The 18,076-nt window shown below is 37.8% G+C and overlaps 2 protein-coding genes across 2 annotated transcripts in view; both read left to right on the top strand.

Annotated features, from left to right (window-relative positions):
* Positions 1–9,461, top strand: part of LOC306879013 (disco-interacting protein 2 homolog B-A-like) — a 39,978-nt gene extending 30,517 nt beyond the window's left edge. Inside the window, exons 30-39 of the mRNA XM_079431675.1 lie at positions 3,029–3,138; positions 3,447–3,577; positions 3,741–3,909; positions 4,136–4,306; positions 4,488–4,549; positions 4,840–4,897; positions 4,974–5,048; positions 5,378–5,552; positions 5,809–5,932; positions 6,018–9,461. Of these exons, the coding sequence (XP_079287801.1) occupies positions 3,029–3,138; positions 3,447–3,577; positions 3,741–3,909; positions 4,136–4,306; positions 4,488–4,549; positions 4,840–4,897; positions 4,974–5,048; positions 5,378–5,552; positions 5,809–5,932; positions 6,018–6,270 (1,328 nt within the window). The 3' untranslated portion in view covers positions 6,271–9,461. The remainder of the gene's footprint in view (positions 1–3,028; positions 3,139–3,446; positions 3,578–3,740; positions 3,910–4,135; positions 4,307–4,487; positions 4,550–4,839; positions 4,898–4,973; positions 5,049–5,377; positions 5,553–5,808; positions 5,933–6,017) is intronic.
* Positions 9,462–10,058: 597 nt separating this feature from the next.
* Positions 10,059–16,083, top strand: LOC306879011 (cyclic AMP-dependent transcription factor ATF-1-like). Its single transcript, XM_079431669.1, has 8 exons — positions 10,059–10,252; positions 11,826–11,926; positions 12,061–12,180; positions 12,304–12,401; positions 13,576–13,709; positions 13,949–14,125; positions 14,227–14,374; positions 14,529–16,083. The coding sequence occupies exons 2-8, from the start codon at positions 11,831–11,833 to the stop codon at positions 14,671–14,673; spliced, it is 918 nt and encodes a 305-aa protein (XP_079287795.1). The 5' UTR covers positions 10,059–10,252; positions 11,826–11,830; the 3' UTR covers positions 14,674–16,083.
* Positions 16,084–18,076: the final 1,993 nt, after the last annotated feature.

Genomic DNA, 18,076 nt, shown 5'->3' with positions numbered 1-18,076 from the left:
CTTGCGCCAGCGCAAACCGTCTTTAGGCATTAAAATATTACTAGAATTTGTGCCATTATTTAACGCCCAAAAAAGCATGTCTCAAACTATTTTAACTATTTTAGCACTTGAAATGGCTACAATTATTGTTGCTAGGAGGAGGCACCGCAGAGAACAGAGAGCGCGTGGTAGAAGGGAGAGGATTTTTCCACACATATCATTTACGTCCACACTGTCAGTTTTTGGGATTGACAACCGCATTTTCTTTACAGGTGTGAGTCTCGAAATGTCCCGTTCACACAGCAGCTTACAGTTGTGTTTAGAATACTGTTTGTATGAACGTGCAACAGGAGTCAAGCCCGTATTCCACACCAGTAACCATAGCGACAGTGACCAAAGTAAAATCAAGATGTCCATAAAACTGAAAATCTTTCTGACACGACAAGAGTCCAATCGAGCCGCGAGTTCATTCGTCAAATCTTCTTTAACTGACAGCAGCTTTTAAATTTGGGTGGAGAGCGGAGCATTTGAATCGCGCAGATGTGCACAGAACACAAAACTGACGGGAGCGGCTCAGGTGGAAAATTGACGGATTCTAAAAATTTCAGATGACACACAGCTCATTTCTCTGTCACTGTAAGTTACCGAAAACACATGAAAACACGAAACACACGGTAGACATGCGTTTGTGCAGCAGAGCGACTCTCTCGCGCGCTGTATGACGAGTCTTGTTCCGTTCACACAGCGCTTGTGTTCCGAGAATGCGGTTGTGAGTCCTGAAAATTTACAGGTGTGAGTTCGGTTACAGAATGCGGTTGTGAGTCCTGAAAATTTACAGGTGTGAGTTCGGTTACAGAATGCGGTTGTGAGTCCTGAAAATTTACAGGTGTGAGTTCGGTTACAGAATGCGGTTGTGAGTCCTGAAAATTTACAGGTGTGAGTTCGGTTACAGAATGCGGTTGTGAGTCCTGAAAATTTACAGGTGTGAGTTCGGTTACAGAATGCGGTTGTGAGTCCTGAAAATGTACAGGTGTGAGTTCGGTTACAGAATGCGGTTGTGAGTCCTGAAAATGTACAGGTGTGAGTTCGGTTACAGAATGCGGTTGTGAGTCCTGAAAATGTACAGGTGTGAGTTCGGTTACAGAATGCGGTTGTGAGTCCTGAAAATTTACAGGTGTGAGTTCGGTTACAGAATGCGGTTGTGAGTCCTGAAAATTTACAGGTGTGAGTTCGGTTACAGAATGCGGTTGTGAGTCCTGAAAATTTACAGGTGTGAGTTCGGTTACAGAATGCGGTAGTCACACCCGTAAAAAAACAAACTGCGTGTGAACGTAACTGTAGTAAGGACTCAAATACAGGACTGACAACTGTATTCTGCTGCTGTGTGAACGTGGCTTATTTTGAATGCCAGAAGAAAACATGTTATTTTAATTTGCTTCAGGAAATAAAAGATGACTTCAAACCATCAACTAGGAGTCATGCAATACCAGGTCTATCAAAACTTCTTGAAACCCTTCATTTTTTGACCCCTGGTTCTTTTCAGCTTACTGTGGCTTCCTTATTTCTTTATTCTTTATTTGCGACTATGCTAATTCGCGCTGCGCTAGGTATAGTGCAGTGGTCAGCATGTAAATTAGATTTTGGTCTGTGTCCTTTAATTTGCGCATTGTTAGTAAATCACCCGCAGAAATGTCCTCTCCCTTTGGCGCTGTTTTGGAATTGCGCTCTCGCGCTAATTTGCTCTGTTTAGTAAAACTGGCCCATGATATGATATTAGGGATGCACGATATTGGAATTCTGCCGATATTCGATATGCCGATATTTTTCAACTCATTTTGGCCGATATCGATGCCGATACCGATATATTTCCTTTTGTTTGGAAACAACACCAAGTCTCTCCTGTGCAGAAATTATAAGCAAAATATTATTAATTTTGGTTAGTTTTTAACAAGAACTTATTTATTAGAATTAAATAAAAAATAATAAAGGTTTTTTAACAGTACATTGAAGCTTTGAAAATAAATATAAATCAACTATATCAATCGCTGCATTTTTTCCCCCAGAAAGATGCAGTGTTAACCCTAATATTTTATTTTAAGATTTAACATTTGTAGATGGTCTAAAACAAAAGAGTTGTAAAAATTCTGAAAATCTTTTAGAGCTCATGATTTGTTTAAAAAATAAAACGTTACACATTAATGAATAAATCAGTATATATAAAATTATTTAATTTACAAGCGTCATGTTTGTGATTTTTTTTTTTTTTTTTCATGCAAGTTATAGCTTCTGACCATTAAATCAAAACATACTTATTTTATTACATCAATTACTGCTTTATTTAATCAGAAACACAGTCTAAATGTTATTTGTGTAGGCTATTTTACTTTTAATTTAATTAGAAGTAGGCTAACTGCGCCTCTACTATTAAAACTACTTACCGAACGGGCATTAGGACCTGGGGGAGGCTGTCACTGCTGCCCCTGTTTACTCTATCCCACACCGAACGCGTCATTCTGTACAGGCCTTCACACATTAAATGCAGCGATCCAAAACAGTCAATCTATTCATCATTCAGACAAAACTTTGCTTCAAGAATGAGCCACATTGCTGACGTGATCTAATCGCTAGCACACCCTGAGCACACGAGAGTTAACCCCTTCCCCTTATCGGCAAGACATATCGGCATAATTTTGCATGTCAGGCCGATGCCGATATTTACATTCAAAGTCATTATCGGCCGATTTCGATATCAGTCCGATAATATCGTGCATCCCTATATGATATGATATGATGCAATATGATATTATATGGTAATTTAGCATTTACAATAGATCAGGATTTGCTCTTTCAGTGAAACAACTTTTAGTTTTGTATAACAGCTTCACTAATAATAGACTCATCACCATAATACAGTCAATTTAAGCACTTACAAGTCTCCATGTTACATAAAATAACAACGTTAACTAACATAAACTTCCCGTCCAGTAACACGCATAGCAAGAAAGCTTAGAAATATATCCATAATTAACATGTTCATAATTTTCCCCAGATGACTTGCCTCGCAAACGACCTCCCACAATCTACAAACCGCCCAATGCTGAGATGATCGCCTATCTGGATTTTAGTGTCTCAACCACAGGCATGCTGACAGGAGTGAAGGTGAGAGATCTTTTACATCATTTCAATGGATGTGTTTCATAATTATCTTTAGCAGGGTCATTGAATAATTGACCAATCAGAGATGTTTCACCTGGATGGGATGTTGTTAATACACAGTGCTGTCCTAAAACTTAAAACCACCAGTGAAAATGTTTCTGTTTTGCAATTTTCTCATTTAAAATTGCTAAACGTTTCAGTTTATATACTATTTCTTGATTTTCAATGTTTTGGACCCCACTTTATCAAATATCTCCCTCTTAGTTGTACTGTACATTTGAGACTCCCCTCTCTGATTGGCTGTCTATCAGATCTCTCATGCCGCGGTGAGCGCTCTCTGTCGCTCTATAAAGCTGCAGTGTGAACTGTACTCATCTCGCCAGATCACCATCTGCCTCGACCCCTACTGTGGACTTGGTTTTGTGCTCTGGTGCCTTGCGAGGTAACAGATGGATACACACAAACAGCCACATACAAATGATTCATACTAACATAAAAATGACTCACAGCTTTGTGTCATCTCATGCAATGGTTTGTTCTCTTCAGAATGAATATGAGTATGTTTTGAAGGCATTATAAACCTGAAATGTGCCTGTCTTTTACAGTGTATATTCAGGTCATCAGTCCATCTTGATCCCTCCTATGGAGCTGGAGAGCTCGCTGACCCTGTGGTTGGGTACACTCAGTCAGTACCGCATCAGAGACACCTTCTGCTCCTATTCGGTCATGGAGCTCTGCACCAAGGGCCTAGGTGGACAGACAGACATGCTGAAGGTATGCTCATATGCATATATACACACCATTAAAGGCATAGTTCACCCAAAAATAACAATTCTACCATCAATTGCTCACCATCTTGTCATTCCAAACCAGTATGGCTTTCTTTCATAGATCCATGGATTGAAAAGATCCATACAATCATGGGTTCAAAAGATCCATACAATCTTTATTTTGATCTTCACATGTTCTTTTAATGTTCTTCGTGTTCATTTGACTTCAGGCACGTGGTGTGAACCTGTCATGTGTGAGGAGCTGTGTGGTGGTTGCTGAGGAGCGTCCACGCTTGGCTCTCACACATTCCTTCTCCAAGCTGTTCAAAGATCTTGGACTCTCCATGCGGGCTGTCAGCACTGCTTTTGGGTCGAGAGTTAACCTGGCCATCTGCCTACAGGTGAATTATCTCTACAAACTGATTTTCCTTTGCACCTGCTGTAGGCAACGATATATACTCTTCTTACTGATCCATCATCTCTGTTACCAATAAATGCATTGGTGGGAGGTTGTGGATATGTGATGTTAATTATGTGATGTGCAGCTGATCTGTATGTTTGGTGGGTTTGTATTTTTCATAGGGTACCACAGGACCAGACCCCTCAACTGTTTATGTGGACATGAAGTCCCTCCGGCATGACCGGTAAGATAAGGACAAACACACACAAAATAAATAGTGTTTAAAAGTTGAAGTGTGTTAAAATGTGTAAAATGTCACTTTCTGGCCAAATGGAATTGTGTTTGGTGCCATTGAAATAGCAGAAATCACAAAAGTTTTAAATAGTGCAGAATTCGATCAATTATGAGACAGAGTTTTGTCTTATATGAAAAAAGCTCCAGAGCTGCTGGTCCCCCCGGCTCTTAGTGATTATGTCCTGTAGTAAACACTCTTTCTCCTTGTACAACACTGATGATGGTATTTCTGTGTTGCAGGGTGAGGTTAGTAGAGCGAGGAGCGCCGCAGTCACTTCCTCTTGTGGAGTCTGGAACAGTAAGCACATTTCCACTGTTGGATCAAGAATAAATTAAATTGAAAATAGCGTTAATACTTTTTCTCCCTCTTTTAGATTCTTCCTGGTGTGCGGGTGATCATAGTCAATCCAGAAACTAGAGGACCACTAGGGGACTCTCACCTGGGAGAGGTTTACATATGTTTCTTTAGCTTTGTGCTTTTTTTTTTAGTAAATGAACTACCCTATGAACTACCACACTTCTAATCATTCTAATATTATTTTATTTGGATACTAACAATCATAGGAGAGTAATTTTTGGAATACAGTGATTCCTTTGTCCTGCTAAGGCTGATTTTCAAATAGTAATGAAAATAAAAATAATAATTTGGCTAATAATTTGAGAAATCTACAGTTTGACTGGAAATAATGCAAGATAAGTGATATTTACCTGGATTTTTTCTTTGTCCGTGAAAATGGAGAAAATTTCTTATCCAGTAATACACTTCTTTCTTTCCTAGATTTGGGTAAACAGTCCCCACAATGCAACAGGATACTACACTATATACGGAGAGGAAAATCTGCAGGCTGACCACTTCAACACTAAGCTGAGTTTTGGAGATCCTCAAACACTCTGGGCTAGAACTGGATACCTGGGCTTTGTCAAGAGAACTGAACTCACAGACTCCAGTGGAGGTGAGAGAGAGAGAAAAGAAGGGAGGAATTAATGGCAAAGTGCTTATGACACATTGATTAGAGCAATATATTGTATGTGGGATTCTAAAGTCTGAGACCACATTGAATATCTGTTTTTTTTTAATGCACACCCAAAAAAGTTTTAGAATTAAAAAAAAAAGCACAATAAATGAATATATTCCTAGATTCTGAACTGTTTATAGGTCACTAATAAAAAAAAAACATGCATTCTTGTAAAAATGTTCTTGCTTGTTAGATCGTCATGACGCCCTGTTTGTGGTGGGCTCTCTGGATGAGACTTTAGAATTGAGAGGTTTGCGTTATCATCCAATTGATATAGAGACCAGCGTATCACGTGCCCATCGCAGCATTGGTGAAAGGTAAAGTCCCAGCGTCACACTCTTTGCTTAATTTTCATTGTGCAATCATGCTGTCCATTTACTTATTTGTTTTTCCCCTCCGCAGTGCTGTATTCACTTGGACAAATCTGCTGGTGGTGGTGGCTGAACTCTGCGGATCCGAGCAGGACGCTTTAGACCTGGTTCCGCTGGTAACCAATGTTGTATTAGAGGAGCACCATCTGATTGTAGGTGTAGTGGTTATTGTTGACCCAGGGGTCATTCCCATTAACTCCAGAGGAGAAAAGCAGCGAATGCACTTGAGAGACTCCTTCCTGGCAGATCAGCTGGACCCCATATATGTAGCGTACAACATGTGAGTGGAGTAATGGGCGATACAAAGGCTTACCAGAAAGGTGCTATGGAGCCTGGCCTCACAACTGGGATTGGGTTCTTATACAGATAGAATTGGCCCTGTTTTTTTCAGGGATAAGGTGTTATTGAACAAAAATTACAAATGTGTGAGATGACTGTTTTGGAGAAGGGATATTATAATAGAATTTCCTTTTTTGCTCACCTCCTCACCCCCAGAACCCCCCTGCCTCAGATGCATTCCTATTCTAGCACTGTCTAGCTAGTAATTTTCTTTTAATTAAAATGAGCTTAAAGCCTCAGTTTGTAAGTTTTCACCTGGGTTGTTCGATCCTAGAATTGTTGATTCTGATTCCAAGTGTTTGGAATTAATGGAATTGATTCCAGGAGTCAATTCTCAGAATAAGTATAAAAGGGTGACAAATTGAATTCTTAAAAAGTGCAATATAAACTGTAATTTATACGATTATGATCACTAGAATGAATGATAGGAGGTCGTGATGGATGTATGAACTACAAATGACATGAGTCGAGTAATTATGTTTTATAGCAATATAAATTCAGTATCTTAAATTAGTGTTACAGCTCTTTTGGGTTGTGTATTAGTGTGCAAATCTAGTTAATGAACAGACTAGGATGTCATGCCTCTGAATCCCATGGAAGATTAGTTTCTTTTAAGATCTAGCATTAAATGGTTCTGAATATATACACGGAATTGATCTGCAACCCTGCTTATTAATGGTGCTGTGTGTTACAGGGCTTTAAAATTAAACATTTTAGGACAGCATTGGGTTAATAGGGGTATCGATACTCCCCTGGTCATTTGTCATTCATCAGATGCTTTTGTCCAAAGCAGCTTACAGTATACTTATGACACAGGGACAGTCCCTCCAGAGCAACCTGGGGTTAAGTGCCTTTCTCAAGGGCAGTATTGATTATAGGACATTTCTGTAACACTCTGGTTCAGAGAATGCCCTTACCCAGGTTAAAACCCACAGTTTCATCCACCATCGTTTTGGTTAACACACAACTGTGCTACAGAGACTGCAGCCGTCAGCTCATTTTGCTCAGTTTGCTGTCTGTTCTGGAATCATTTAGCACTTTAAATCTTACCACTGGGGCTTTAACTAAAATTCAGATATGGAGCTATTCTGGTTACAAACCTTTATATATTTTAATTTGTTTTAATTCTACAGTACACAATCTACAGCTGTTCTAGAAAAAATTGCAATGTAATACCCAAAAGTATATAACTTTTTTTATTATTTTTTATTATTATGAATTACTTAGTTTTGCAATTAGTGCAATATAAATATTACACTGAAAAACTTCATTCCCTCAACCCCCAGAAGTTCAGCATGAGGATAATCATCCCTATTATTTTTCATTATCCTTTATGCACTTTATTAGATAAATGCAGATGCGTTCTGTAACATGGAATATTGATATCTGTCAACAAGGGCATATGTGTAGTATTATAATTACTTGCATTACTGAGTAGCATATGACTTACACAAAAAAGTGCAGGCACATAAAAAAAAAAAAAAAAACATTTTTGGGGCTTAATGCCCAGTTTAATCTCAGTACCTACATTTACAAATCACACATTCCTTGAGTTTACTTTTCAACATAAAACAATAAGACAAGAGCATTCACCAACTGCAAACCTCATCATCACACACCAAGCCCAAACCAAACACCAACTGAGGTACGTATAGCTCTATTTTTGCTCTCATCTAAAGGTGCTTATACACATCAGGACAAGCCATTTAAACCTCTGAATGGCAAAAAAGGAATTCAGGCATCTGTACAATGAAACAAAACAACTGTAAAATAACAGACTCTGTACAAGCAAGCCCCTCGTGAACATCTAACTGTACAAAGGCATCAATTTTACATGTTTGGCAAAGGATCTTTAAAGGACAGTTGCTGTCTCCTGTACTATAGACATTTTTACTAGGAATGACTAACTTGTAAACCATAAATAATTGTAAATTATTGCTTGTGTACAGATGAAAAATTCTACTGTACTGTACTGTAAGTTAGTTGCTGTATTCTGTCAGATTTTTGGATTAATATTAACTACTGTCATTGACACCCCTTCGTAGCTGAGCGAGGTCTGAAGTTGAAGACTTCTTGTAAATAGCTTGCTCTGTTTCTGTTTTTTCTTTTCTGGTTGATCAGAAATGTGATGGGTTGAAGTCTCTCTGTCATGCATTTCTATTTAGAATTCAGATTCAGAAATCTTACGGTATGTACAAGTCTTTAAGATGTAAGCATGATAAAGTCAAGCACTGTGGGGGCTTGAAAGACTATTTTCAGAGTCCTTACACACCTGATCACTACAGTAAGTTAGCCTGACCTCAGTCTGGGGTTGTATATGTATGCGTATGTATGGTCACCGCGTTGAAAGGTCATTTGTTTGCTGATGAGTTCCACGATACCTTTTCCCAAATCAGAAACACTGTCATGAAATGTATTCTCTCATTCTCACTGTCGTTAATAGCATCAGAGCTGAGCTTATGTGATGAAAGCACATGCGAGTGAATGAGCTTTTTACATATGGGGCATTCAGGGAAATAGTGCTTTCCAGGATGGAGAGGATATTCATTTATAAATATTCACTTTCATGTTTTGCAATGATTTTGTTGTTTAAATAAAAATAATTTATTTGTTGTTTACATAAGCGTTAACCAAGTCTTAATATGGACAAGAAACAAAACAAAGCAGAAAATTAGATAAAGTCGATTGCCAGTTAATTGATAATCTGTCATGCCAGCTAAATGCTGGAACCAAAAGAAATGTTTCACACACTATGCAACCAGCTGCAGTTACAAAGGACACATCCGGCAAAGCAACGCACACACTTAACCACTATACAAGAAATGAAATACAGATTATTTGATTGCTATAAAAAGGGAACATTGTTGAGACAATGCATATTACTTTTCTGTCTTGATTAAAAAGTTATGTCCAATTCTCATAGCATTTTTAATTACAAGATTAAGATATCACATTCCAATTATAAGAATGTGATATTTACCATTTCTTTTAGTCATTCATGGATATAAATGAAAGTCATGAATATGCAAGCAAGCATTTTCCTGTTGGTTCACATATTTCTTTTTTTTTTGTACATTGGTTATTGTAACTGTTTTATACTCCAATGAAAAACACGAAAAAATAATAAAAGGCTTTTATTTTGCATCTCTGAAGTTTGTTTTTTATAACTGCATCTATCCATGCATCTGGCCTTTTGGTGAAAGTAGCCTACGCAATGCTTTAATATCCCAGCCTTTTGGAGAAAAAAAATCATTTCTTATGTCATAAAATGATTTAATTTAATAGATAACTGCACTGTTTTATTTTATTAAGGAATGAAAGTTTCAAACAGATTAGTTATGTCGGTTAATAGCAGACATGTACAGGTTCTTTTTTTTTCAAAAATGCAATATTAACATTAACTAAAATAAATTCCCCAAAACATATTCAACATAATAGTTGGGGGTTGTATAACAGGAAAATTATATTCTTAAAAATGTCTCCCTTAAATTTACTAGGGTTTTATTTGTTTGTTCACAATAATCATTAATAATTCTTGCAGCGACTCCACTTCTAGTAAAAATAATGTACATTTTGAAATACAATTTGTACATTTTTATTTGTGAATATAGTATTTGCCAAGCAGAATATAGAAATTCATAAAGTTGCATTGGTTTCATTCATGTCCCAAGACCCCTTTTACGTTTCAGAAACATTGACCAATCACAAATCTTAATACAGAATTACGTAACACGTCTTTCTAGGGGGCGGCGCTTATTGCGGCCTTTAGAAAAAAAAATCCCTCAAGCTATCTAGATTTTTTCAATGGAAACCGTTCAGGTTTATTCTATGCATTATTAAATAATTTACTTTACAAATTATATCTCGAATCCTGGCATCTCTATAGACGGCGTTATTGTTTCCAGGAGCGGTTCTTAAGGATTGAAGGTAAGGCGTTGCTTTAGTTCTGTACTCTTCCTCCTCTGTCGCTGCAGTCATGGCGCCCGGCCGCTCGGTTCTAGCACTAGTTACGGGAAGCTGTTTTAATGGCTCCCCGTATCGCTGACGTCTGTTGACGCGGGCATTTGCGTACCAGTGACTCGCTTGGAACTTTCTGCAGAGCGCGGCATAAAGTCGCCCACAGGCTTCACAACACACCGCAGCGGCTTGCTTTATTTAAAGATGCGCTTTTGATCAGGATCTCATGGGGGAATAATAAGACACTCGTTAAATATTTTCAACAATCACTAAAAAAAAAGTGATGGAGCTTTTGTGTAACGTTAGTAGAAACAACCCCGCTTATAAATACCGGCCGAATTATGTATTTTGACAGATAACGTTAATCCCTGAAATGAAATCAGAGGCAGTTGTCTTTTTATTTAGCATGTTAGCTGCTGTAGCTTTAGACTTTTTGTTTCAAACCTGGACTTTTAACAGATAATATTATCGAAAATGTTGAATCAACATGTCAGTATAGTTCGCAATGTTGTTATGGCTTTATTTAAATAGAAATTATCCCCATATTGCTTGTATTTTCGAGGATTGTGCGTATTTGATGGGCGTTATTTAGCATCCGGTTCTGCATGGAGTGCTGTTAATAACACAAAGCAGCTCCATCTGATTTACTGCTACAGGAGGAGTTGTGTCCTCCATGTTAAGTAATCTTTCTGTTCGTTTTCCATTATATTGTAATTTTATTTTCCATTTGTACTAACCTCCATTGTACTAACATGATTTTACTGGAATCAAATCATAAATGAGGTTCAGCAATAATGTGTAGAAAGCACTCACTGCACTCACTCACCCCCCCCCCCCCCCCCCCCCCCCCCCAATCCTGTAAGCACATGTTAAAAACAGCCTGTAGTCTTCAGCATTCTCATGTTTGCTGTCAGTCTGCAAAATTGTATATGGACATAGTTTTTCTGTACTTGGTTCAAATGAGAAAAAAAAATCAAAATTCACTGGTCCCCCATTATTATTTAATGTAATTTTTACGAGTAATTTTCCATGTATATATTTTTACACATTATATGTGGATTTTAGTTTTTATTAGAAATTCTAATTTTAAGTGTTTGTTTTCTTTATATGAAATATTAACAAATTATATATATATATATATATATATATATATATATATATATATATATATATATATATATATATATATAATTATTACCAAACTTTTTTTTTACAGTTATTTGAAAGGCATTAAAATGTATGTACATTATCAAATATGTAAGATATTCCAGAAATGTGAGGAAATTGTGATTGAAATAACCTGGAAATTAATATATTAAGTATAAAAATATACCTTTTAATTGATATTATTATTATGACGACCAGCTCTAAATATAACTGGTTATAAATTGCTTTTTTAAAGTAATCTCTGTAAACAGTACATCCTAGTAATCACAGAACTAGGAAATTCAAAAATTGTGGACTGTATAATAAGAACTGGTCATGGAAAGCATCACATCTACATAAAATATTGACCAAAATCTGTCTCATTGTTGATCTGCAGTGGCAATGGAGGAGGTCCAGCAGAATAACAGTAATGGCTCCGATCAAACTGTTGCCATCCCCACAACTATAACTGCCTCTCACATATCACAGATAGCACAGGTACTGTTCATGTATGTACTTATGTACGCACATTTTCATGATGTATATACATATGCATGTTGTGTGACTGAGCATTTGTTTAAAAAAACTGCAAGAAAATAGCTTGTTTCATGTTATGATTATCATATACAAAGATGTCTCTGGGTGGGAATCCAGTGACTGTGGTTCAGCTGCCCAGCGGTCAGTTCCAGGTTCAAGGTGTGATTCAGTCAGCGCAGTCATCGGTTATCCAGTCTCCACCATCACATGCACAGGTAATGTGCGGACATACATACAGTGATCTGAAACGTCCTGATCTTTAAAACTTCTGAATGCTTTTACTTCAGGTTGAAATCAATTACATGTTTCCCCTCCAGTTAAACAATGTTTCCTATTAGGGCCAAGGATCTGACAGTGATGATTCTCAGGAATCAAGCGACAGCGGAGCATCTAACCAGAAGTCAAGAGAGCTCTTGGCTCGGCGCCCATCCTACAGGTAAAAAGCCCAGGGGGCAGGGGCAAATAATTAATGAGTCTGCTGGGCCTGATCATGAGTGTCACCTCAAAATTGCACAGATTCTTTAATTACTTCTAAAGCTGGCAACCTACTAGCCTTCATTTGCATAGTTTTTGGAGAGTCAGAGGGATTGCTCATGCAGACCCTCTGAGCACATGTCGCAAGTTTGAATTTATCAGAGCCAGTCAGTGAGGTGGACTCTCATGGCCTTGGCAGTGACCAGCAAACAGCTTCGCACACTGAAGAACTGGATCTGCTCCAAAATATTCCCTCAGTAAACGCACAGCTCACAAAACTCATTACTATTCATGGTGATTGTGTAAGCGAGCAGTTTCTCCCAAGCATGGTTCTCCTGCACTTTAATGACTAATAGAGTGAGAAAGCGAAGACAAAAGACATTTTTAGTTAAAGTCGCCATATAACCTCCTTTCTTCTCTTGTGATGTATGTCTAAGTGAAATGGCTTCTTGAATTAGAAAAAATGTTGCATGCAATTTGTTTTTGTTCTTCTGGAATTGATTGAGATTGCAGCATGAACAACAATGATACATGTAAGTGACAGGTTGCTGGAGATTATTGCCCAGTGTTTGTTATGAGAGGGGAAGTTATGTTTTTGATTGAAGTTCATGTTGTGCACATGAATAAAAAAAAAAAAAAACGATGTTCACAGATAAATCATTTCTAATAATAATAATAAAACACTGCAGAATTTCATTTAAAAAATAAGAATTGTCAATTCTTCAATAATTGTTTGATTTTCATGGTGACTTGAATGTGAGTTTTTTTCAATGATTATAGTGCTTGTATTGGATTTTTGTTCTAGTTTTGGAAGTCGTTATGACAATCACAAATAAATGTCATTTAATCACTCCTTTTGCAGTCATCATTTACAGATTTTTTTAATGGAGCATAAATTAATATTTTTTTACATTTAACCACATCCTTAAAAAGTTTATTTTTGACTTGATGGGCACTGAACGAATTGACGTTTCATTTACATCATTTACATTTAATCTTTGTGTAGATTTTAGGTTTTTCTTCTGGATATTTTTGTGCTCCATTTCATGTGTCCTTAATTAGACACAAACACAACGTTAGTGAGAGGAGAGTAAAAAGCAACTACACAAAAACTTTGTTCCTTTTTTGTGTTTCAGGAAGATTCTAAACGATCTATCAGCTGAGGAAGTGGCAACTCAGAATGAGGGAGAAGAGGAAAGCTCCACCTCCTCTGCCATAACAAGCGTCTCACTCCCTACTCCGATCTACCAGACAAGCACTGGTCAATATAGTAAGCCAAGCCAGCATATTATTTGCAAACAATGGGTTTTGTGAGGTACTGAGTGCATCATGTGGTAACTTCCTATGTATTTTGCAACAGAAATGAAGCAAATGGTTGCAGTTTTTTTGTTTATACAAACTTGATTTTTCTTATTATTTTACAGCATGAACTAGAGCACAGTTATAATAAGCAATTGCATAATATTATACCCTAAACCATACATCACAGTTTTGTTTGATCCTTTGCAGTTGCGATTTCATCCAATGGCTCTCTGCAGCTGGCCAGTGCTAGTTCAGAGGGTGTGCAAGGCCTGCAGACTCTCACCATGTCCAACTCGAACCCAAGCCAGCCAACTATCCTGCAATATGCTCAGACCGCCGACGGACAACAGATTCTGCTGCCTAGTAACCAAGTGGTGCTCCAAGGTTGGCACACAAAGGCAAAACGACCTTTTCATTTAGCAATCAGCTGGTATTGTTGCTTTAGTACATATGGGACACACTCTGGCTGTGATACTGTGTTATAGGTGCAGGGGGAGAAATGCAAGCTTATCAGATCCGCTCCTCTTCCTCCTCGCTACCTCAGACCGTCGTCATGACATCACCCGTTATGAGCTCTCAGGGCAAAAGCGATGACCCGCAAATGAAGAGAGAGATACGCCTGGCGAAGAACAGGTGGGTGTATTTGAGCGAAAGAGGATTGGTTTATTTAGAGAGATGAAGTTGGTTGATGTTGTATAATATCCTGCGGTTGTTTTCATATGGGTCGTTTTTATTGCATTGTAAGCCTAACTGCATTTTTTGTGTAATTGCGAATCACTGTGTGCAGGGAGGCAGCCAGAGAGTGCCGCAGAAAGAAAAAGGAGTATGTGAAGTGTTTGGAGAACCGTGTGGCTGTCCTGGAGAATCAGAACAAGACTCTTATCGAGGAGCTCAAGACATTAAAGGACCTGTACTGTGTTAAAACTGGCTAGTGGGACATCCATCCAATCATGCTAATGGGACTTTGCTGGCAGACCTGTCTGCCTATGTGCTTATACAAACACAGACACAGGGACTTTTCTTTTGGCATAGGGGATGCATTTAATCCTCATGGCAAATGCTTGTTTTTATACAACTCATTTTTAACTAATAGCCTAAGAACGATTGACCAGAAACAACAGCAACTGTTATGATTTTCAGGATAGATGGAAAGAGGGATACGCTTTTCCATTTACATATTTTTATTTGCAGTCAACAGATGTTTATATTTGTGTATGTATCTTGAGCAAGCATTGGCACGTCTACACTGGGAGATCTCGCTTTATTCTTGACCCATTTGGTTTCCAGGGAATATTGAATGTTAATTTTATTTGAAGTGCTAGCTGAATTTTGCTTTATCCAGATAGAAGACTGGTATTTTTACACCTTATCTCAGATGCGCTTGTACGTATGAAAATTGTGACGCGATTGTGTTTTTCATGAAGTCATGCAGCTGTGTTCTTTGCATTTTTGCTATTTTCCCCTTCTTTGGATGCTATGGTATTCTTATCCCCATTCCATATTTTATTTGAATGAGTTTTAGTGAGATGTTTTCTACAGAGACTGAGCAGAATTTAAGGTGAGGACTTTCAGCTTTATTATTATGGGCAACATGAAACAGTGGTAAGCTCATTTAAGCGTTATTCTGGATTGATAGACTAATATCGTAGAATTCAAACCCATGTGCTTTCTAGTCCAGGTCTTTGTAATGTCTGATTGGTCTTTAAGCCATATACACACTCGAGTTGGGATCGATGTTGGTTTTAGCTGAGTAATAGGCCCGAGGCTTACCACTGTTTATAAGCCAAGCTGTTACGAGACAATCGAATCAGGGAGTATACGATGAAAAAAAACACGATGTCACTTGTTTTTGCTAAAGTGAATCTAAATAAATATTTTTCCAGCCTTTGTTTTTCTCCCTTTAAGTTTCAGTGTTGCTTGTCTAATTTGTGGCTCAGAGGCCCTTGGAAAATCTCCACTCAGTACACTCTTAAAAATAAAGGTTCTTCAAGCGATGCCAGGCATAGAAGAACCATTTTTGGTTCCACAAAGAACCATTCAGTCAAAGGTTCTTTTAAAAAAACATTTCTTCCTTACCTTTTTATAATCTGAAGTACCTTCTTTCACCACAAAGAACCTTTTGTGAAACAGAAAGGTTCTTCAGATGTTAAAGGTTCTTTATGGAACCATTTTGACAAAAAGGTTCTATGGCATCGTGAAGCACCTTTATGTTTGTAATATTTGGAAAACGTAATAAAAGAATAATGACTTTGTTTTAATTTCCATAAATAATTTAAACATTTATTTCCAGGCTTAGGAAAAGTACAAAAACAATACAATCAAAGTCAAATAAATTTCTGTTGTGAAAAAGTGTTTTAAGTTCAATTAATCAGCTATACATGTATGTTGGAAAGGAAGCATCTCAAAATTTAAAGTTGGAGAATGCAAGAGGGTCTTTTTGAGTATTTAGCTAATGCCATAATATTATAACAAGTATGGAAGTAGGAAGGAAAAAATATTAAGGTATGCTTAATTTCTTTTAAAAGTGTTACTTTGTATGACATGCATTCCTCCACTAGACGGCAGTATGGCTCTTAAGCATTAACCATTAACTCACAAATGCTGGCCCGGATTTATATTGATTAAAGTATGTTGTTTTACCTGCTGGTATTTTCAGAGACGCAAACAGGTAAGGGGGTAAAAAGGTGAGAACCGGGGGCATGCGCCACATGGAATTTTTTTTAAAGATATTTGTTTTACATGCTCATTTTTAGTTACTTCCAGGTATTAAAAAAAAAAAATTGTATTACCTTATATGTCCAAAACTAATTTTACGCAAAAAACAAACAAACATCTTTTTGCAACATTTTACAAAAATCAAGACTGAATATATTTGGTCAAAATCCCATGTTATAAAAGATGAAGTGCAGGTTAAGACAATATTGGCTGATTAGACCTAAAATGCAAAATGTTTGCCCTCTCTCTCTTCACCGTTCCCGCATCTCAGACCTCAATTACATAAAATATTACCCTTTTTAGACGGTTTAGTTGAGAGTAAAGAAAATACTATACAAAACTTGCTAGCAGTTGCCAAGTGGTTATCAGTCTTACTTTTCCAATACTAATAAGACCGGTCTACCTTTTCATAACAGAATATTAAATGTTATGACCAGTCTGCAACCGGCCCCAGTTCTTTATTTACCCTTATAAGATCACAAGAACTTTGTATTTTATAGATTCAATACAAATTGCTCTTTCTTACAAACATTTAAATGTCCAAAGTGAAATTAATCAGAATCAGAATGAGCTTTATTGGCCAGGTATGTTTACACGTACGAGGAATTTGTTTTAGTGACAGAAGCTTCACAGTGCAACAGAGAGACAGCAACAGGACAGGGCACAGATAATAAAGAATAATACAAATATCCAAATAGGCAATGTACAAAACAGCAAAAACACAATATATAATATAGACAATTATGTGTGTACAGGTCTGACGTGCAAATCTGAAATGAAAAAATTACATAAAGTAAGCAAGTGTGGTGAATAAATAATAGAGTTGTGTGTTCCGCGTTTTATTGTCAAGTGTTCATGAGTTGGATTGCTTGAGGGAAGCAACTGTTTCTGTGTCTGGTCATTCTGGTTCTCAGAGCTCTGTAGCATCGACCAGGCAGTTCAAAGAGGGAGTGTGCTGGATGTGAGGGGTCCAGAGTGATTTTACCAGCCCTTTTGCTCACTCTGGATAAGTACAGTTCTTGGAGAGTGGGGAGGGTTGTACCAATGATTCACTCAGCAGTCCGGACTACTCTCCGTAGTCTTCTGAGGTCAGATTTGATAGATGAGCTGAACCAGACAGTTATTGAAGTGCAGAGGACGGATTCAATGATGGCAGAGTAGAATTGTTTCAGCAGGTCCTGTGGCAGGTTGAACTTCCTCAGCTGGCGAAGGAAGTACAACCTCTGCTGGGCCTTTTTCACAATAGAGTCAATGTGATTGTCCCACTTCAGGTCCTGAGAGATGGTGGTGCCCAGGAATCTGAATGACTCCACTGTTGTTACAGAGCTGTTCATGATGGTGAGTGCAGGGGGGTTTCTCCTGAAGTCAACGATCATCTCCACAGTTTTGAACGTGTTCAGCTCCAGGTTGTTAAGACTGCACCATACAGCCAGCTTCTTAACCTCCTGTCTGTAAGCAGACTCGTCACCATGCTGAATGAGGCTGATCAGTGTGGTGTCGTCTGCAAACTTCAGGATCTTGACAGAGGGGTCTTTAGAAGTGCAGTCGTTGGTGTAGAGGGAGAAGAGCAGTGGGGAGAGTATGCAGCCCTGAGGAGCTCCAGTGCTGATGGTACGAGTG

Source organism: Barbus barbus, assembly GCF_936440315.1.
Source record: "Barbus barbus genome assembly, chromosome: 13".
NCBI lineage: Eukaryota > Metazoa > Chordata > Actinopteri > Cypriniformes > Cyprinidae > Barbus > Barbus barbus.
Note: the sequence above shows the minus strand (reverse complement) of the source record. Positions and strands in the feature narration are given on the sequence as shown.